The following is a 20,615-nucleotide window of genomic DNA, read 5'->3' as shown; positions in this document are numbered from 1 at the left end:
ACTACCACGTTGATAGCTGATTTTGGAAGAATTGATCAGCCCTTGATTTCCTCTATCCACGTTTCGAAAACCATGTCGCCGGCGGTGACTGCTCGGATCGGTGTCGTAAATTTGCCGGTTGCATCTCGAGCCTCCTGGGAGTTATTGGCAGGCTGCACGGGTATCCAAGCCTGGGGATGAGCGATAGGAGCTTCCCCGTCAGCTTTCAGTTCGATGGCGACAGTAAATGTACAGCCGATGGGCAAAGGCTTCAGTAGAGATCCGCAATTCGAGAGCTTGCTCATTGCAGCGCGGAACTGCTCTTCTAGGTCGACGACTGGCAAGACAGAAATCTTCTCCCCATCGGCGCCGATTCTCTCCAAGGGCGTGTCTATCTCGGTGGCGGATACGGCAGGAAAGCGGGAAACGTCAAACATGAAACGTTCAAGCGGGGTGCTGCTTTTGTCATAGATGACCACGGCCACTCTATCGACGCCACCCTTGAGCAGTTCCGTTTCAACCGCGGCGATAGCATCGTTGATCCACTCGCAGACCTTGGGGTGTCGATTCTGTCGAACGGCGAAGTTGTATTTGCGGGCGGACAGGAAAGATGTGTGGGGGTAGATTGCTCGTTCGTGGAGAATGGTGTGAATGGCGACGGTCAAGAAGTCCGTAAAGGCGCTGACCAGGGCACGGAGTGTTGGAGCGGTTGTGGCCATGGAATGGGATTGCAGCTGTACGGAGGTTCAGCCTGACGGACGTGTGAAGTTGAAGTGAGGAATCGCGGCGCGGACAAATATCGATGCGCGATCCCTCGACTTTTGTCACGCGTCCTGGTCGGGGATGATTTTCACACAAACACGTGCGGCGAGAGAGCCTTCACCGACGTGCAAGTGCTTGTCAGCAAGCAATCGCCGGGAGGAAGCAGTACAGTACCAGCTCTTCACAGACACATCGAACTTCGCCAGTACTCTTTGGGACGCTGAGGATTGGACTGAATTTCCGAGATTGCTGCAATCGAATTCCGACGTCCCGACTTTACGCCTCCACACCTCTGGCCTATCGCCTATCGCAGGTGAAGGAAGGAGAGCCACGGTGAGAGCGCGGATGCTTGCTGGACTGGCTCGACAGTGTTGTTACCGCGGCACTCGGCAGTGATGGAGGAGCAAGTGGTGCATTGGCTCACCGAAACCCAGTCTGCCCACGAGGCTCCACGAAGGAATGCAGAGCTGCAGCTGAAGCAGTCGTACAACAACCCCGACTTTCCCCTCGCCCTCGTCTCCATCGGCACCCATGCCCATGTCCCCCTCGACGTGCGCCAGTCCGCTCTGCTCTACCTCAAAATCTGGGTCCTCGCCTGCTGGTCGCCTCAGCTTGATGAATTCGCCGGCCAGCTGTACACCGACCACGACAAGAAGCTGCACATCCGCCAAAGCCTTCTGGACCTCGCCGTGAGCGGGAGCGATGAACGAAAAATCAAGAGTGCCGCCAGCCTGGTCGTCAGCAAGATTGCCTCGGCCGATTTCCCCGATGACTGGCCCGACCTGCTTCCCACCATCTTGAATGTCATTGCCGCCGGGAATGATGCGCAGCTTCACGGAGCCCTCAAGGTCCTCAGTGAGCTTGTCGACGACTGCTTCAACGACGAGCAGTTCTTCAATGTCGCGCGCAACTTGGTAAGGAACGTCTACGATGTCGCCGTCAACGACACACGGAAGCCGACTCTTCGAGCATTGGCCATCTCCGTCTTCTGCTCTTGCTTCGACACGATGGAGATGGTCATGGAAGACCACAAGGCGGACGTCAAGTCCTTTGCAGAAGAGGCCTTGGCAGGATGGATTCCCTTCTTCATCACCACCCTAAAGACTCCCCTGCCACCCGCACCCTCTCCTGACGACGACAACCACGCTACATCCACTGCGGAGACCTACCGCGGCTATGTTGCGTTGAAGTTACAAGTGGTCAAGGTGCTCATGCGCATTCGTTCCGTCTTTCCATCCGTCCTCGCTCCGCAGAGTCCCGCTTTGTTCTCGGCAATCTGGCAGGAGCTACTGACGCTTCGTGAGCAATACCATGCCTTGTACATCGAAGACGACCGACAAGGGAGGCTTGAGGATGCCGATGGCCTCCCTTACACCCTAGACTTCCTCGTTATCGAAGAACTCGACTTCTTACAGGCTTGTCTGCGCGCACCTCCCGTGAGGAAGGAACTGGAACAGCAAATCCAAACGCATGGCTCTTCTGCAGAATGGATGTCCGAAATCATGGACATCGCCGTGTCTTATGCGCAAATCACGACCGAAGAAGAGGGCTTGTGGGACATTGACGTCAACATCTTCTTGTCGGAGGAAACCAACGTCACTGCCAACTACACTCCTCGGACCGCATGTGGCGACTTGGTCATCAAGCTGGGCGACTGGCTCAGTGCGGCAACTGTGGAAGGCCTGCTTGCGTACACGCGGAATCTCTACTCAGGCAATGGAAGCTGGAAGGCTAAAGAAGCCTCTCTGTATCTGCTGAATCAACTGCTCGGCGAGTTTCAAGATGTCGAGAAGAAAATCGGTGCCGAAGCGGCGGATGGATACGTAGACTTCATCCAGCGAGCGATGCAAGAAGAAGCCGTATTCCTGCGGGCACGCGGCTACTTGGTAGCGGGCGGCTTGATTCGTACATCTGGTGACACCCTCGGACAGGTGGCGGCAACTTTCATGCAGACGTCGTTGCAGGCAATCACGCATGATCCCTCCGAGATCGTCAGGGTTTCTTGCATTCGAGCCCTGCAAAGCTACCTGGCCGCCCTACCATCGGCGTTGTCGCTGCCACACCAAGCATCGATCATCGCGGCGGTGTCCCACTTCCTTGATGCCCAGGATTTCGGCGACCTTACGGATAGCGACGACCTGCTTATAACCATCATCGAGACACTGCGTGATGCAATCATGCTGGACACGAGTACCTGCCTCACAAACGGCGGCATCGACCTTCTCTTCACTGTGGCCAGTCGTGGCGCGAGCAACTTCCAGATAGCACTTCTCGTCACAGAGACATTTGAAGAAATCTCCAACACCATCGCCGCCACGGGCAAGGAAAGCTACGCCGAGCTCACGGCGAAAGTCCTTCCATCCCTGACCGGAGCCTTTGACGTAGCTACGCTTACCGAGGAGAACGCTCTAGCAAACCTGGCTGCCGAGTTGCTGTCTGTCCTCTCTGCGAACGGGTCGACACCACTGCCACCAAAATTCGTCGTGACAGTCATGCCACGGCTAAGCCGCCTCCTAATGGAATCGAATGACGATGAACTTCTCAAGTCAGCCACGTCCGCGCTGCAGAACATGCTCAATCATGACCCAGAACAAGTCTTCGCTTTCCAGGACCACAACGGCAAGGGTGGGCTCGAAGTCGTTTTAATTGTTATCGACAGACTGTTGAATCCATCGGTTGATGATAATGGCGCCGCAGAGGTTGGTGGGCTCGCGGCAGAACTGGTCGAGAAGGCAGGATCTGCACGAATGGGCCCTTACTTGATGCAGCTTCTGCGTGCAGTGGCAATACGTCTAGCATCCGCTTCGCAAGCCCATCTCATCCAAAGCTTGATCCTGGTCTTTGCTCGTCTGGCCGTCATTTCCGCGCAGGAAGTAGTGGGATTTCTAGCGGACGTTCGCATCGGGTCACAGAGTGGTTTGGAGGTGGTCATGAGTAAGTGGTTGGAGAACTCGATCAACTTCGCCGGCTACGACGACATCCGACAAAAGTAAGCAATCACCACTCTCATCCTCAACAATGACCCCCACTGACCACAATGCAGTGTTGTTGCTCTTGCAAACTTGTACAACCTGAACGATGCCCGTATCTCCAGCATTCAGGTCAAGGGCGATCTCATCGTACCCAAATCCGACCGAATCATGACGAGGTCCCGCGCGCGGCAGGCTCCCGACCAGTACACCGTGGTGTCTGCTCAACTGAAGATTGTCAAAGTGCTGGTGGAGGAGCTTCTGTCTGCCTCGGGCAATCGCGCCATCGACCCTGCAGATGCAGTGGATCTGGATAACGACGACGAAGACTGCGAGTGGGAAGATGACCCGAATGACTTTCTCGACCTCGGCGCGGGCATGACAAAGTCGCAGTTGATGGCATTCGGGGCGGAGGACAGCAACACCTTCTCCAGGGGAAGAGACGATGAGACCCAGGCCTATCTGGTCGGCTTTTTCCGACAAGCAGCGCAGAAGCCTGAGTTTGGAGACGCTTTCAACTCACTGACCCCGGAGGAACAGGAGAAACTGAGGAACATGAGCGATCCTTGAAATTGATGCTGCATGGTGGGCATGCTTTCGAATTGCATAGCGGGCATCGAACATGGCTAGTACTGCCATATGCCATATAGACTTACCTCTCGTTTATTGTCATCAGAGTGTAATACGGGTTCGCTACGAGACTGTGCAGGATATGCATCGATACTGTACTTCTCCCGAATCGACGCGACTGATCCTCAATGCTCCTCCACACCCTTCCACTCCACGTTCACTCCTTCTCCGAGGCCTTTTGGATCCCCGGGCAGCTCGATCCCGCTTGCTCCAGCGTCCACACCTTCGCCTCCTCCGTGTTGGCAGTTGCAGCCGAAACGTGCGCGAAACTCATATGGCGCCAGACCCTCGATGACCTCAATCGCTTGGTTTGCAACGCGCAGTTTGGCATACCTGCCCGATTTGCCCGTGGAATTAGCAATGACCTCGTCGTGAATGATGACAACGGCGACCACGTCGGGGGTGTCCAGCTCCAGGCCGTCCACGCTCGGGATTGGTTTGGTGAAGAGAGCGTAATCTTGACATCCGTACGTCACTTGAATCAGATTGTAAAAGTGAGTACACGGATGGTTGTTGGCGTAGGAATCGTAGATGCTCATATCCTCGAAGTACCACTTGATGTGCCTATCGAAAAAGTCCTGCACCACGTTGTAATCGAAATCGGAGTCGATGAACATGGCTCCGACGAAGGATTCGACAATGTCTGGCAAGCACTTGGGCGGATCGGCCACGGTTGTCCAGTAGTCTCTGCTGTCTCCAGCGGTACTCTTCGCTTCGAGCAGTTCGGTCACGTATGCTGTAATCTGGTGTTCGAGAGTGCCGTGAGCATGTCGCAGATGCTTGTGGAAACCCAGGTTGACGCAGACGCAGCCGAGAAATTTGTTCGAGACCACTGGGAATCATTAGAGATCTCACTAGCATGTCTACCGAGGAACGTCCATGCACTTACTGGCCATTTTGTGTTCCGTCAGCCATTGGGGATCTTTGTCGGCGAATCGGTAGAAGATATGTGTGATACTGGCGAGATCAAGCAAGCTGTCGCCGAGGAACTCGAGCCTCTGGTCTATTCGATCGATTAGTGAATGACGCTCTTGAATGCAAGGGAGCAGCTGCCACGCTACACTCACAATTTGGCAAGTTTTCTTCGCTGAACGGCTGGGATGGATGGATGAACGCGACACGAAGAAGCGACGGATGTTTGAAGCGGTATGGATGTTCGCGAGCAGCTTTCTCCACGAGATCGCGTTGAGAGGCAGTCGAAATGGCCGTTTGGTAGGCTGGCTTGTTATACGCTTTCCGGTAGTCGTCCCACTTCTCCATGAGATGAACCGGTGTTTCTGGATCGTCGCGCCTCGATAGTGTCGTCAGCTTGGTGACCGCGTGCACTGCATTTTCCCACTGCTGCTCATGCCACTGCTCGCCTGGCCTATCGTGGCTCATGAAAGCCGCTCCGATCAGTGCCTCCGACACATCCGCGATCGTCTTGTGGGCCAGCCCGTGTTTGATGACTGCGAATTCTTCATGCTTGTTCGATCCTTTCCCATGCAAGAGATTTAGGCCTTCGGGATACCACAGTCGCCGAGAGAAGGACATGGTACGTATGTATTCGTACAACTTCAGCTCGAGGGCCACGTTGAACAGGTTTTTGTTGCATAAGAGCTGCATGCGTCGAACGTGCATTTCAAACTCGTTGCCGGTGGGGTTCTGGATGAACGTTGAAACTGTCGTCGCTGTCTTGAGGAATGCATCTCCCAAGAACTCCAGCCTTTCATAGGAGTTACCCATGCCTCGTTTGAAATTGATTTGCGCGGGTTTGTCATGTTCGTCGGTGTGATCGGAGTCTTTCGTCATTGCCTCTAACGCGAGCGCAGGCGCGCATGGGATGCTCGTCAGCTGGCAGGCTTCGAGTGCAATCATGTAGGATTCGAAACGGTGAATGATCGCTGGCAATGTGAGACAGGAGACCACGATGGCGGGACGCAAAGCCGATATTGTCAGGGGCTCGGGGCAGAGGTATGCCTTCGTGCTGACCTGCGTTTCCTTATCCTCTGGTTTGGCAAGGAGATTTCGACGGAAAAGCATCTTTTCCGCTTCAATGACAGGTTGATCGGGATTCCACACAGCCATTTCGCGGGCCTTTTTCCAAAGGCTGACGGTATAGCCAAGGATATTCTCATTGTGTTTGGCCTTTGCCGCATCCAGCGGAACCGGGTCGAGTGGTCTGAGGGTGTCGCTCACTGCCGTGGAGTAGAACTTTCTGCCGCCGTCCCATTTGTCGACGAGAAAACGGTCTACCAAGGTCTTCGCGGGAGTGTCGGGCTTCCATGGATATGAGTTGTTGTGACATACTTCTTCAACCGTATTCCAGTCTATGGCCGCATCTGCGCGCATGTGAGGGATTATCACACTCTTCGCTCTTATTGGCGCGAACCAATAGGAGAAGCTAGCAGCATCCTCTTCGAAAGTCTTGCTGAAAACATCTTTAAACACACGCAAAGTAAATGCAGTCAGTTTATTCACGACTTCTTCGCGACGAAATGGAGTCGAGTTGCAGCTCTTCGGAGTGCCAGTCAGAGAATCAAGCCCTGCGATGTCTTGAAGATCCGTCGTGCCCAGTTGCAGAGGGTGTTGCAGCTGCTGAGATCTCAGCTTCGTTTCGCGGCCATCGTTCAGAAATAGTGAAAAGCTTGGGAAGTCGGGCAGACGAGACCTCGTCAGCAGTGCTATGGGTTGGCATCGCCTGTCGAGTCCATCGGGAAACTCGAGAATTGTCATCCACAGCTCCAACGGCAACGTCCCTCTCATGTGTTCCCAAAGAGATGGCTTGGTTCGCATGAGATACTGATTCGTCTTGTGCGCGCTGACGGGCAAGAGTGCATTCCGCATCGCCGGCAACTTCTTTTGATACGTTGGCATCAAATGCTCGTCCAGATATAGACGCTTCCTCAGCTCGATGCATGCCTCGAAGGCAGCAGATCGCTTCGCAATGGCCTTTTTGGAGCACAGGCGCCCAATGGTCGAACGAAGCGGAACGGGCCCACCCCCGGGCAGCAGAACTTCGCAGATGAACTTGGGTCCGCGTGAGGTAACGATGTACGTGGGATGTTGTGGCTCATTCGATTCCGTCGGTATTGCGGAGACGAAATTGGCCAGGTACACAAGAGCACTGGTTGAGGTCGATGTCAGCCGCGCCTCTCGGTGTTGACTATTGACACGCGTTGCAACTTACTTATTGTACGTCAGTTTTGCACCGGTGGTCGGGTCGATGTAGACGCGCAATCCTTGTTCTTTGGCCATCAAACTCTCTAGGCAGTCCTCGCTGCCAACTAGTCTGCGGTCTTCTGGCATGGCTTGCGAAAACTGGCGCATGACGATCTCCTGGTACCGCACCTCTTGCACCAGCTGTTCGTGGATCGAGTTTCTCATCTCGAGCATGTGGACAAATCGGGAGTTTTTCTGACGAGCCCTGCCACGGGACTGCACAAACTGAATCATTGTTTTGTACATGTCGAAGCGGATGACCAGGTTGCAATCCGGAACGTCCAAGCCCTCCTCTGCAACGCTTGTTGCGAACAGACAGTTGATGCTGCCGCCACGAAACTTGATGAGGGTCATCACTTGTTGTCTGACGGAGAAGGCGTCTTCGTCTGGTTCACTGGCACCGCCGATCAAGAAGGCAGACTTCATGTGTTCCGTTCCAATCTTCTGGAACAGAGATGCCAGCAGTCGGGCGGAGTCTCTCCGGTCCACAAAGACGATGCAGCGCTGAGACGTTGGCCTTTCGAACTGGTAGTCCAAGTATGCTTTCAACTCAATCACCTTTGAGCTCAGCATTGAATGATTAATTGCGAGAGTTGCAGACTTGTCTCGAACGTCGTCCATGAAAGCGATCGCGGGCTTTAGCTCAGCAAGGGCGGCGTCGAGTTCATGTCTTTCTTCGTCTTGAGCAGAGCGAGCTCGGAACCTACGCTCGGTGGACAACTCGTGCAGGCGCAGTCGCTTTTCGCTCAATTTCTCCATCAGAAACTGATCGGCACACCAACTGCCCAGTTCCCGAGCGATGACGGGGGACTTTTCGAAGTACGTCTGGAAAGTGTGAATATGGCCGTGCTTGGCTTTTGTTGTTTGCAAAAGATCGGTCGCAAATGGCTGGCTGAGGCGGGAGTAGCGCAGAAGTAGCTCTGTAGGCCGTGTCACGGCGCCCGTAAGAGAAACATCTCTGGTGGTTGCAATTTTCGAGTGCAGAAGAGTTTCCAGTTCGGTAGCTGCTTGAACAACGTCGGCTTTGGCGTCGATGGGGCTTGCCGTCATACCAAAGATCCGGGGACGGTCGGGCGGCTCCGCTTGCAGGTAGAAGTCCTTGACGATCCTTTCAACAATCAGTCGCATGAATCAGAAGACAGACAGTATCCTGCAAGCCGAGGCAAGGAAGAGAACTCACCGAGCATAGTCGTGATTCTTCTTCGCGTGGTGGGCTTCGTCGAAGATCAAGAGATTGATCTCTTTCATCGTGATATAACCCTTGGAGAGACATGATGCAAGTATGGCGGCAGTGCATACAATGACCTTGTTGGTGGCAAACAATTCAAGCCATCTCGATTTCTTCCACGCATCTGCGTTGTCGGTACCGCAAACTCGCGTCACCTACAAAATATCAGCAAATCGTCGGTGTGGAGCAACGACGGTACCTGCCTCGTGATCAAGGTTGCTCTTGAGGACCGCAGATTGTTGATAAGCCAAGGTGACCGAGGCCACCAAGAAGAAGGATATCCTGGGAGTTCCTCCGGCGGCACGATGCTCCAGCTCGTGATCAATGACCCAGCGAAGCAGGAGAACGGCGATCAGCGTTTTGCCCGAGCCAGTGTCGAGGACAGCGATGGTGTTCTCCTTCTTGGCACGCTCGAATAGCTCCAGTTGATAATCTCTGGGATTGCGGATGACGAGGGAGTCCTTTGACATGAGGGAAGAGAGTGACAGCTCCTCGTCGGCCACCTCAATAGGTTTGGAGTCTTTGGTCTTGGGCTTGATTGCCTCTTGGCCAGCACGACTGACCAGCCACTTCTCGAAGACTTCCCTCTGCCTCTTGCGACGTTGGCTGAGGCTGGAAGCAGGCATCGCCATGTCCTCGCCGCGTTCGTCGTCCGAATCATCCTGGTCTGCGTAGTCAGAGTCCATGATGACGGCGCGGTCTACTGCGTTGATGAGGATGGAGAGCAGGAGATGTTTGGAGAGGATGTTCTGCGCGTGTTGAAGCGTGGCAGCACAAGACCTCAGACTTACGGCAGACAGGCACGTGAAGGGCTGCTACGTTTGCTACCTACACGGCACGTCGCATGCATGTGTCACGCTTGCCATTCGGAGCATTGCAGAAGGGCAGTGGGAAAGGGCGTGCATGAGACAAGTGAAGTTGATGCAGCTCGGGAAGTTCGTCGGGAAGAGTGTGGCGCAAACTGTGGCGGACTGCTTCACACCACCTGCAAGTCCACATGCATCTTTCTCCATCTACATCACCCTAGACCGAAACGATATACGCAATACGCACTTGCATGATGGCTCATGAAGGCCGCACTCTTCGAGAGATCTACGATGAAGCCGGGGCGAAGAGGGATCTGGTGAATCACTCGTTCGACAGCAATTCGCCTGCCTTCCAGCAGAACGTCCTCTCCGCCGTGGAACTCTACGAACGATGCCTCGACCTGGCGAATCGGCTGTCCCTATTCAGTCCGAACGAGTCTCTGGACGACATCAGCTCTGCGGACTTGCAGTATCTCTTATTGGACTATTGGCTGGCGGAAGTGGTGTTACGCATCAATGATCGCAATCGGCGTGTGAATCTCCTGCGCGCCCAGAGCAGTCATGAAAGCTACCTCAAGCAGCTGGACAACTACGACATGCTTTCGAAAGGCGATGCATCGCTTCTCCAACAGTACTATGACGCGCCAACCACATTCTCCACTGCGTCCACCGCCGATGCTGCAGCCCGCAGAGATACCAAGATCAGACGTTTCAAGGAAGAAAAGGCCTTGAAACAAAGATTGGACTATCTAGAGAGCAACAAAAGGACCCTCTCCACGGATGACGGCGCATATCGAGAGCTGCAGCTTGCGAACATTGCCTACTGCACGCATCAAGCCTTCCAATCCTTGGAATCCATTGCCCAAGAGCTGCAGATTCTCGCCCTGGCCCCCTCTTCGCCTCCGGCGCCGCCATCGAGCGAAGACGCACGGGAGCGGAATGGTAGAGGTGCCGACGGATATAGTGAGCGACTGGACTCGAGCATCCCTCAGCTGTCAGCAGGTCTGCGGGGCCCACTTCTAGACAACAAAGGTAAACCGCTTCGTCCGTTCACATTGACCTCGAAGCGTCAAGAATTTCGGAACGGCGTGTTCAGACCTGATCACAGTCTGCCGACAATGAGCATCGATGAGTATTTGGAGGAGGAGAGGAGACGTGGTGGGATGATCGATGGGGGCGGCCCGCAAAGCCAGGTGCGGCCACAGGTCGATGAGGATGATGTGGATGCTGCGGATCGAGAAACGATGAAAGCGAGAGAGTGGGATGAGTTTGTTGAGGCCAATCCTCGCGGCAGCGGCAACACAATCAACCGCGGATGACGACTTCGTGAAGGATACTCAGGCCGTAGAACAAGGCCAGCTCATGACCCGCGTGCAGTAGCATTGCTCCAATTCATGCTGATGACATGTACGCTACCATGGGCCAAGTTGAGCACACGACTTGCAAGTCCAGTGTGTAACGTGGTAGCCAAAATAACAGCGGGCGTATAGGCACACTTGACACTCAGAAACTGGTATCTATGCATTCCACGTTGCACACCGCTGATGCCCGGCAACCGGCTGACTTGACTTACCGTACCACACCTTCCTGATCGAGCGTAGTCGGCAGTGCGAGAATTTCCCGGACGGAGAAAACATCTATCAACCCACGACATCACTCTCTGCATAGCGAGGGCGCATCTAACATATTGTGTCTCTTGGTTGCCCATGATTTGCTTCGGGTCATCCGTTTGGCTGTACCGTGTGTTGCATACGATTTCTTCACAATATTAGCTCTTACGGCATTGGAGTGGCGTCCGGTCTCCAGCGAGGTGTTACTACTAGGTGAGAACAATGGGGTCCGCCAAGGACCGTGGAGTGCGGACGAGCCATGGAGGGCCAAGCACTGCTTCCTCGTCAGACGAAGCTGGACAATCAACGTCGGCATCGATTGCCGAAGAATCAATTCGTCGTGATCTGGAGGACGAGAGCGCTGTCGACGCCGAACTCCGGAATACGGAAGGATCAACGTCGAAGCCCGCACTCGGGCAGCACTCTTTGGCAACCGGCCGCCGGGGGAGCTCCAACGTTGCCGCATCATCACAATCACTACTCCCAATCCCACCAGTAGCGGAGTTGGCTGTACAAGCAGAACGCAGTCCTGAAGCAGTGATCGAGGAGGAGAGGACTCTGTTGCGGGACAACAAATTGCTGCCAGATTCCACCCAGCCAGGCACCGGTGAGGCAACAGAAACGACTGCCTTGCTCAATGCATCCAATACCGAGGCGGGATATGGAGCTGAAACTACTGCGGAAGCGATTGATAAGGCCTGGGAGGATGCCGTGCTGTCGGGGCAAATCCAGACGACATGGCAACGCGAAGCAAAGGTCGTTGCGTCCTACAGCAGTCGACTCATGCTCACATACTTCCTCCAGCAATCCCTGACACTCACCACCATCTTCACCGCCGGTCGGCTCGGCAAGAACGAGCTCGCTGCTGTTTCACTGGGCAGCATGACGGCCGTCATCACCGGCTACTCCGTCTACTACGGCTTGACCACCTCTCTCGATACGCTATGCGCACAAGCGTACGGGCGGGGCAATAAGAAGTTGGTGGGATTGTATATGCAACGAATGGTGTACTTTTCGTGGCTATGCACCATCCCAATCGCCGTGGTCTGGTATGCCTCCCCATACATTTTGGCGAAACTCGTTCCGGAGAAGGAGATTGCCATGCTCTCGGGACGGTACTTGAGGGTTCTCATTTTCGGCGCCCCTGCATTTGCATGTTTTGAGAGCTCGAAGCGATATGTACAGGCACAGGGGCGCTTCAACGCCACGCTCTGTGTGCTGCTCTTCATCTCACCTCTCAACGTCCTCTTGCAGTACATCTTCGTTTGGGTAAGTTGTCAAACCATTGCACCACACCGACTCTTCATTGGCTCATCAGACTTTAACAGAAACTGGAATTGGGCTTCATTGGAAGTCCTCTGGCCGTTGCCATTGCGCAGAATCTCATGCCGCTCGGCATGTTTACTTACGTTCAACTCGTTGGCGGCAAAGAATGTTGGCCTGGCTTTTCCCGAAAGGCCTTCAAGAACTGGGGTCCTAGTGAGTAGTGCCAATCACTTCAACCTGCGCAGCAATCGATCTTGTACTGACCTCTCGTGATCCATCTCAGTGGTCTCCTTGGCCCTTCCTGGCTTCATCATGCTGTTTGCAGGTGAGATTCCTACAGAAAGCCGATACTCTACGGCGCTGACTGTTGAGCATAGAAATCATTGCCTTTGAAGTCGTCACACTCGCCGCAGCTCGCATTTCCGCGACGCATCTCGCCGCAAACTCCATCCTTCAGTCTCTCTGCGTCATCATGTTCACCATCCCCTTTCCCGTCAGCATCGCGGGAGGCACTCGCATGGCCAATCTTATTGGCGCCTCGCTTCCCGATGCCGCAAGGGTCACGAGCAATGTCCTCTTCGTCGTGGGAGCCATCCTGGGAACCTGCAATGTCATCATCCTCTACTCCGGCCGTAGCTACATCCCATACCTTTATACACACGACTCCGACGTCGCCGAGCTGGCTGCTGCGACACTACCGATCAACGCGGCCTTTCAGCTTTTCGATGCAATCGCCGCGCAGTGCAACGGCATGCTCAGGGGGCTGGGGAAGCAGAAGATTGGCGGTTACGTTTCTTTGTTCTCGTTCTACGGGGTGAGTTGCCCAAGCGGTGTGTCGGAAAGGGCAGCGCGACTGACATCAACCTCTAATAATCTAGCTCGCACTCCCCGTCTCCTTCGGTACCGCGTTCGGCCTTGGATGGGACCTCACTGGCCTGTGGTGCGGACCGGCAATCGCGTTGTTTGTGCAGGCCATATTGGAATCCATCTACGTCTCGAAGACGAGCTTCCAGAAGGCCAGCGAGGCTGCTGCTAGAAGAAGCTCAACAGGATAGAAAGTAGACATACAGATGTAGACATGCAAATCTATATAGAGATCTATGCAGCAGGCATCAGCCAATGTCCAGTCATGCCCGATGGGTGTTATCGATTCCTCCCAAGCCTCTCTTCCTCATCCTGGAGCAGCTCATAAGCTGGTCGAAAGCCGCCACTCCCAACGCCCAATGCCGGGTTGGGCTGTGTATCCGTGGTGCCGCCTAGACTGGTGTAGCCCATATCGTACAGCTCGCAATACGTGATGCCCAGCTCTCTTATGAACGCCCAAATCTCTGCATAATGCCAATCGATGACGGGATGGATGCGCATGAAGTCCGGCCAGCCTCGATCGGTGGGGTCGAAGTGCACGAGTTCGCCGCCGTGCGGGTCTGTCCGTCGTGTGCCAACGAATATTGCCCGTATCTTCGGATGCTCGCGCAGGTAGTCGGCGAAGCCTTCTTTCATCGGTTTGGCGTAGCGGGTCATGGAAAGGTGGTAGTACTCGACGGACGAAGCGACAAAATCTTCGACGGCTTGGAAAGGATGTTGCGTCACTATGTACACGGAGTTCAGGCGGGTGGGGAGCCGTGCAGGTGGGGGATGGTGTTGATGATGATTGTTGGTCTTGTTGGATGTATGAAGGCCGTCGACGGGCCTTGCGTGGTAGGAGTGGAGGGCGCTGAGGTAGAGGATCAACAGGACGAGGCAGTCCTTGCCGCCATTATACGATATGGACAGCTCCTCGGGGCTATTGCCGTCTCCATCAGCATGGCTGTCGCGGGAGGGTGATGCGATGTACAGCTTACCTGTATCGGCGCAGCGCCTCTTCGATGACTCCCAGACTGATGCGGCTCTGCGCCTGCACCGCTCGGAGTCTCTCGGTCTTGGGGTCCGCATTCAAGAAGGCCGCGAGCTTTCCATGGATCTGAGCGCATAGCTGGGCGAGGGGAAGGGGTGCGGTCGGATGCACTACGGTGGATGCTGCAACATCGGTGCCATTGCGTTCACCAGCGTCTCCTGCAGGCGTCCCCGGCATTACCATCCCACTGCATAGGGTCGAGGGCTGGTGAGGGTGGACGATGTAGCGCGTAAGATTAAATGACGAGGATGTGCGGCTGGCCGTCGTGCATCCTTGGAAATGCCGAAATGTGGGGGGCGAGTGGTGGGAGGCGTCGAGAGGCCTACGCCACTGTCTAACTGACAGGTACATGCACTTGGATGTGCGGTACATCGATACGCACAATGCGCCGGGGAATGCGACCAAGTATATTACCGAGTGCGCCACGCTATGCCAAATGCCATGATCCTCCTCCCCGCTCCCCATCCCTAACAGTGTGCCGTCGTCGTCGTCGTCGTCTCATCTCCGCCCATTCCCGTTGCTCAGCCTTCCCAGCACCAGCTCATTCACACCCTCTCTACATTGTCCCACCAGTCCAGCGGCTCCCAAAATGCTCGCTTCAAATCCTCGTAACGTGTCGGCCAACTCTCTCACCGTATCATCCCCGTTCGCGTACGCGCCACCGCCAACCCCTGCTCTCTTCGAAACCAGCTGTTGCTCTTGCGCCACCGCCGACTGCTCAATCACCCGCATGTGTCCTTCAATCTCGGTGAGATTCGAAGCATACAGATCCAGTGTTTTGATCAGCTCCGCAGCCACGGGCGCGAAAAAGTTGCTCACTAGATCCATGTCTTTCGCCACGTCCCCGTCCAGGCCCGTAGAGGTCGAGGCGCCGCCGTAGCCGGTGTATCGGTATTGGAGCGGCTGCGCCAAATTCATGACGACGCGCTCGCAGCGCTGGAAATCTTTCCGGTCGCTCTCCAGAACCCTACGTTGCATGTCCACTCCTCCCGCATCCATAGCCAGCGCATGCTCCACCGCCTCGGCCTTCTCTTTGATGAGGTCTACATCCGGCCCCAACGACGGCACTTTCTGCCCGTGCTCGGGGAGGAAGGCCTCGATCTGGCGGCAGTTCTGCTCTTGCTTCTGGATCATCTGGTCAATGGACTCCAACTGGGCCTTGATGTCGTCGATGAGGTCGGCGTAGCGTGTCGTTGGCCGCATCTCGTCAAAATTGATCTTCACCGCGCCTTGCGCTGGCTGCTGCACTCCCGCCGTCGATTGTGCCTGGCCCATGCTAAGCTTCCCTGCGAACGGTTGGAACTGGCTGGTGCGATACTGCGATGATGAAAGAAGCGAAGTTTGGAGCTCGGCCGGCTTCGCAGACAGACCAAATATCGAGTTGGACGCCGGCTGTTGTTGTTGTTGCTGCTGTTGGGATTGACTGCCGAAGAGGCTGGACTGGCCAGGTTGTTGCTGCGCCTGTGAATTGCCGCCAAACAGCGTAGAGCCGCCAAACAACGAAGACCCAGAGGTCGTACCCTGGTTGTTGTTTGTGCCGAACAGACTGCCAGCTGGCTTGTTGGTCTGCGCGCCTCCAAAGAGACTGGTACTCTGTGGTTGTTGTTGCTGCTGAGTGGACTGGTTCAGAGTGTTGCCAAACAGCCCACCACCGCTCGACTGGGCAGTGTTTGACTGTGTGTTGCCGAACAAGCTACTCGTCTGCTGAGGCTGTGCTGCAGTATTGCCGAAGAGCCCTCCAGACTGCTGCTGAGGCTGTGCCGTGCTGTTGCCGAACAGTCCCCCCGATTGCTGCTGCGAGGACTGCGTCGTGTTGTTCCCAAACAATCCGCCGCCTCCTGTTTGCTGCTGCTGTTGTTGCTGTTGTTGTTGCGCCGCCGGTCCTCCAAACAAACTGCCCGCCGATGTCGACTGTTGCGTAGAGTTGCCAAAGAGGCCGCCGGCCGCTGGGGGTTGCGAGGCGGCATTATTCTGCTGCTGCTGCCCACTGGTAAGGTCAGTAACGATGGATGCGATGATGGCGTGCGCGCAGACGTCTTCGCTGGGGACGGACTTACAAAAGAGAGTTGGTGGCACCAGTATTGATACTGAGCGAGTTTGACCGGCCGAAGGCCATGATGTGCAGATGTGTTGGCAAGGTGCTGTAGTTGTTGAAGCCGTGAGCTCTCTCTGCGTCTAAGAATTCCGCGCGGGAAACGCGTTTGGCGGAGCGTGTCAAAAGTCGCGCTGCCATTCACGACTTTTGATCTCCGCCCTTCACCTTTCGGAAGTGCCACACTTTCTCCGCGTCAAGCCACACCTATTCATTCGCGCGTGAACCTGGAAAGTTCGAAAGCAATTCTGAAGTTGTACATCTCCGCCGGCGCATCGCTTCACCCGCGCCCGTTTGCGCCCACACACACCATGGACGATCTCGAGCAGCTCGAGCTCCTGTCCCTTGTGTCCAAGGTGACGTCGGAAATCGACAACCACATGGGCGTGTCGGACAAGACGATTGCAGAATTCGTCATTGCTGAGCACGCCAACTGCTCATCTCCAAATGACTTCGCCACGAAGCTGGAAGACTACGATTTCCCCAAGAGCCTGGCAGAGAGCATCGATCGCCTGATACGCACGCTCCATCCCAAGTACAAGAGTGGGAAGAAAGCAGAGACGAGGGAGGCGAGTGGAGAGAAGGACAGCGAGGGCAAAAGAGACAGGTTCAAAGGCCTGGCCCTGCCGGACAAGGAACCTCCCAAGGTTGCAGATGAAGGCGAGAATGCGCTGGACGATACGTTTGCGCTGCTCGAGTCCATGGCCGGTCCTCCGAAAGCAAATGCGACTCGGAAACGAAGCATCAGTCCCGTTGCTAAGGCCCCTCTGGAGCATCGTAGCAAGCGCAGCAGACGATCTCCGTCCAGGTCTTTGTCGCGCAGCCCACGGCGTAAGGAAAAGCACGACGACTTTCTCTTCGAGGATGAGTTCGGACGAACGAGACCTTATCCTTCCAACCATAAGGAACGTGGACACAAAGAGCGCGGACGAAGTAGACGGAACGATGACTATGACCGCCCACCGCAGCCGCAAATGGACGACGCTCCAGTGCTCTACAAAGTCTACGACGGGCGAGTGACGGGGGTCAAGGACTTTGGTGTATTCGTGAATCTGGCAAATGTCAAGGGCAAGGTCGACGGCTTGGTCCATGTTTCGGCGATGGCGGAGTACAAAGTCAACCACCCTTCCGATTTGGTGGCGAGGGATCAGAAAGTGAAGGTCAAGGTCATGAAGGTGCAGGACCAGAGGGTCTCGTTAAGCATGGCCGAAGTGGACCAGGCGACCGGACAGGACCTCAACCCTGGGCGAAGACTGCAGAGTGCTACGGGCGCCAACGCTGTTGGCCTGAATGGTAGCACGCCGAGCAAGTACGGGCAGCTGGATTCCGCCGTTCCCGTCATCGAAGGCAATGGTGTCGGCAGGAGACCGAAGAAGCGCATGACCAGTCCAGAGCGGTGGGAGATTAGGCAGCTCATAGCCTCAGGCGTGATTAAAGCATCGGACTATCCTGATCTGGACGAGGACTACAACGCGGCAGTGAACGGAGAGGAGATTGAAGAGGAGGAGGACATCGACATTGAGGTCAAAGAAGACGAGCCGCCATTCTTGGCTGGACAGACGAAGCAGTCTTTGGAGCTGAGTCCGATCCGTGTAATCAAAGCACCCGACGGAAGTATGAATCGTGCTGCAATGCAGGGCGACGTGCTCGCGAAGGAGAGACGCGACCTCCGCCAACAAGAGTCGCAAGACAAAGCAGCGCAGGAAGCCGCAAAGACTGATCTGGGCCAGGAATGGAACGACCCGATGATTGCACCTGGCGAACGGCGGTTTGCGTCAGACCTAAAACCATCCAAGCAAAACGGCGCAGGATCAGACATGCCGGAGTGGAAGAAAATCGCAACCGGCAAAGGCGACATGGGCAAGAGAACGAGCATGTCAATCAAAGATCAGCGTGAATCCCTACCCGCGTTCAAAATGCGACGACAATTTCTCGATGCGGTGCGGCAGTATCAACTCCTCATCGTGGTCGGAGACACTGGGAGCGGGAAGACCACACAGCTTACACAATATCTTGCGGAAGACGGCTTCGCAAACGAGGGCATGATTGGATGTACCCAGCCCCGACGCGTTGCAGCCATGTCCGTCGCGGCCAGAGTCAGCGACGAGGTCGGGTGCCGACTCGGTGAAGAGGTTGGCTACACCATCCGATTCGAAGACAAGACGAGCGACAAAACGAGGATCAAATACATGACCGACGGAATCATGCAACGAGAAATTCTACTGGATCCGGAGCTCAGTCGATACAGCGTGATTATGCTGGACGAGGCGCACGAGAGAACAATTGCGACAGACGTGTTGTTTGGATTGCTGAAGAAGACGCTGAAAAGGCGACCGGACATGAAACTCATCGTGACATCCGCAACTCTCGATGCGGAGAAGTTCAGCACGTATTTCAACGAATGCCCCATCCTCAGCATTCCCGGACGCACCTTTCCGGTCGAGATCATGTACTCACGCGAGCCCGAATCGGATTACTTGGACGCGGCGTTGACAACAGTCATGCAAATCCACCTGACAGAACCGCCGGGCGATATCTTGTTGTTCTTGACGGGTAAGGAAGAAATTGACACGTCTTGCGAGATTCTCTACGAACGCATGAAGGGTTTGGGGCCAAGCGTGCCCGAGCTGGTCATTCTGCCCATCTACGGAGCGTTACCATCAGAGATTGCGTCGAGGATCTTTGAGCCGGCTGCAGCTGGGTCAAGGAAGGTTGTCATTGCAACCAACATCGCCGAGACATCAATCACCATCGACGGGATTTATTTCGTTATTGATCCCGGCTTTGTCAAACAGACTGCGTACGACGCAAAGTTGGGTATGGACCGCCTGCAAGTTACTCCGATTTCCCAGGCCCAGGCGAAGCAAAGAGCCGGAAGAGCTGGACGGACGGGGCCAGGAAAGTGCTTCAGGTTGTACACCGAATCGGCATTCCAGTCAGAAATGTTGCCCACGACGATTCCAGAAATCCAGAGACAGAATTTGTCGAACACAATCCTTATGCTGAAGGCCATGGGGATCAATGATTTACTGGGGTTCGATTTCATGGACCCGCCGCCGACAAACACTATGCTTACGGCTCTGGAAGAGTTGTACGCGTTGTCAGCGCTGGACGACGAAGGCCTTTTGACAAGGCTGGGACGCCGCATGGCAGACTTCCCCATGGACCCCGGACTTGGCAAGGCATTGATAATGTCTGCCGAACTTGGATGCTCAGACGAGATGCTCAGCATTGTTGCGATGATCAGTGCCGTTCAGACGGTATTCCACCGACCTAAGGACAAGCAGCAACAAGCCGACCAGAAGCGTGCGAGGTTCAATGATCCCGGTGGTGACCACTTGACACTTCTAAACGTATACAACGGATGGCGTGGTGCTGGACACAGTGACGCGTGGTGTTTCGAGAACTTCATTCAACCACGAAACATACGGCGAGCGGAGGATGTTCGAAAGCAACTGGTCCAGATCTTGGAGCGGCATAAACTGCGCGTTGTGTCGTGCGGTCGTGACACACTCCGCGTGAGACAAGCGCTTTGCTCAGGCTTCTTCCGAAACAGCGCCCGCAAAGATCCCCAAGAGGGATATAAGACGCTCGTGGAAGGCACACCAGTGTACATGCATCCAGCCAGTGCATTATTCGGCAAGGCGGCAGAGCATGTCATCTACCATTCTTTGGTGGAGACGACGCGCGAGTACATGCACAATGTCACTGCGATTGAGCCCAAATGGCTTGTCGAGGCCGCGCCGACGTTCTTCAAAGTAGCTGGCAAGGACGGCACGCTCAGCAAGCGGAAGAAAGCAGAACGCATCCAGCCATTGCATAACCGATTTGCGGGCGAGGATGATTGGAGACTGAGCGCGCAAAGACGACAAGGTAGAGGTGGTGGAGGAACGTGGGGTTAGACAGAGAAGTATTGAATGAGATGGACTCAAAACGTCAATGTGTGTCGCTTCGTGCAATGAGAGCCTCTAAATCAAGCGGAGCTTGTCTAGTCAATCTGTATCTTATTGTGCAATCACGAGGAAGCGCGGATTGGGAAGCGAAGACACTAGATGTCAGCTTTCGTCCAATCGCAACGTTCTGGTTGGTTGGTCAAGAAGTCCCACGACTATTTGGTAGCAGGTCAAAAGTCGAGTGCCAGCCGTCACTCGGCGGCGCCTGACGCGTGCACCTTTTTG

The 20,615-nt window shown here is 55.1% G+C and overlaps 8 protein-coding genes across 8 annotated transcripts; 4 read left to right on the top strand and 4 right to left on the bottom strand.

The window, feature by feature from the left end:
• Positions 1–35: 35 nt before the first annotated feature.
• Positions 36–698, bottom strand: BDY17DRAFT_316591 (DNA-binding protein; the record flags this gene model as incomplete). The annotated part of the gene is made up of 1 exon (XM_033736021.1): positions 36–698. One exon carries the CDS (start codon positions 696–698, stop codon positions 36–38), a length of 663 nt encoding a protein of 220 aa, XP_033589588.1.
• An 89-nt stretch (positions 699–787) lies between these two features.
• BDY17DRAFT_139702 (armadillo-type protein) lies at positions 788–4,374 on the top strand. Its single transcript, XM_033729496.1, has 2 exons — positions 788–3,730; positions 3,785–4,374. Exons 1-2 carry the CDS (start codon positions 1,137–1,139, stop codon positions 4,278–4,280), a joined length of 3,090 nt encoding a protein of 1,029 aa, XP_033589587.1. The 5' UTR covers positions 788–1,136; the 3' UTR covers positions 4,281–4,374.
• BDY17DRAFT_139692 (dsRNA-specific nuclease) lies at positions 4,278–9,608 on the bottom strand. The gene is made up of 6 exons (XM_033729495.1): positions 8,973–9,608; positions 8,722–8,924; positions 7,510–8,649; positions 5,408–7,446; positions 5,230–5,343; positions 4,278–5,172 (listed from the first exon to the last, which is right to left on the bottom strand). Exons 1-6 carry the CDS (start codon positions 9,453–9,455, stop codon positions 4,466–4,468), a joined length of 4,686 nt encoding a protein of 1,561 aa, XP_033589586.1. The 5' UTR covers positions 9,456–9,608; the 3' UTR covers positions 4,278–4,465.
• A 50-nt stretch (positions 9,609–9,658) lies between these two features.
• BDY17DRAFT_296633 (phosphatase 2A-associated protein) lies at positions 9,659–11,131 on the top strand. The gene has a single exon (XM_033733483.1). It carries the CDS (start codon positions 9,827–9,829, stop codon positions 10,892–10,894), a length of 1,068 nt encoding a protein of 355 aa, XP_033589585.1. The 5' UTR covers positions 9,659–9,826; the 3' UTR covers positions 10,895–11,131.
• On the top strand, positions 11,132–13,541 carry BDY17DRAFT_265257 (putative MATE efflux family protein subfamily). The gene is made up of 5 exons (XM_033731895.1): positions 11,132–12,454; positions 12,514–12,664; positions 12,735–12,776; positions 12,829–13,265; positions 13,330–13,541. Exons 1-5 carry the CDS (start codon positions 11,408–11,410, stop codon positions 13,504–13,506), a joined length of 1,854 nt encoding a protein of 617 aa, XP_033589584.1. The 5' UTR covers positions 11,132–11,407; the 3' UTR covers positions 13,507–13,541.
• BDY17DRAFT_296631 (uncharacterized protein) lies at positions 13,542–14,730 on the bottom strand. Its single transcript, XM_033733482.1, has 2 exons — positions 14,293–14,730; positions 13,542–14,234 (listed from the first exon to the last, which is right to left on the bottom strand). Exons 1-2 carry the CDS (start codon positions 14,715–14,717, stop codon positions 13,595–13,597), a joined length of 1,065 nt encoding a protein of 354 aa, XP_033589583.1. The 5' UTR covers positions 14,718–14,730; the 3' UTR covers positions 13,542–13,594.
• A 1-nt stretch (position 14,731) lies between these two features.
• On the bottom strand, positions 14,732–16,497 carry BDY17DRAFT_279796 (uncharacterized protein). The gene is made up of 2 exons (XM_033732033.1): positions 16,403–16,497; positions 14,732–16,332 (listed from the first exon to the last, which is right to left on the bottom strand). The coding sequence occupies exons 1-2, from the start codon at positions 16,459–16,461 to the stop codon at positions 14,844–14,846; spliced, it is 1,548 nt and encodes a 515-aa protein (XP_033589582.1). The 5' UTR covers positions 16,462–16,497; the 3' UTR covers positions 14,732–14,843.
• Positions 16,498–16,667: 170 nt separating this feature from the next.
• On the top strand, positions 16,668–20,596 carry BDY17DRAFT_296628 (P-loop containing nucleoside triphosphate hydrolase protein). Its single transcript, XM_033733481.1, has one exon. It carries the CDS (start codon positions 16,749–16,751, stop codon positions 20,337–20,339), a length of 3,591 nt encoding a protein of 1,196 aa, XP_033589581.1. The 5' UTR covers positions 16,668–16,748; the 3' UTR covers positions 20,340–20,596.
• Positions 20,597–20,615: the final 19 nt, after the last annotated feature.

This window comes from Neohortaea acidophila (genome assembly GCF_010093505.1).
Source record: "Neohortaea acidophila strain CBS 113389 unplaced genomic scaffold BDY17scaffold_5, whole genome shotgun sequence".
NCBI lineage: Eukaryota > Fungi > Ascomycota > Dothideomycetes > Mycosphaerellales > Teratosphaeriaceae > Neohortaea > Neohortaea acidophila.
The sequence above is the reverse complement of the archived record's forward strand: the minus strand, read 5'-3'. Positions and strand labels throughout refer to the sequence as shown.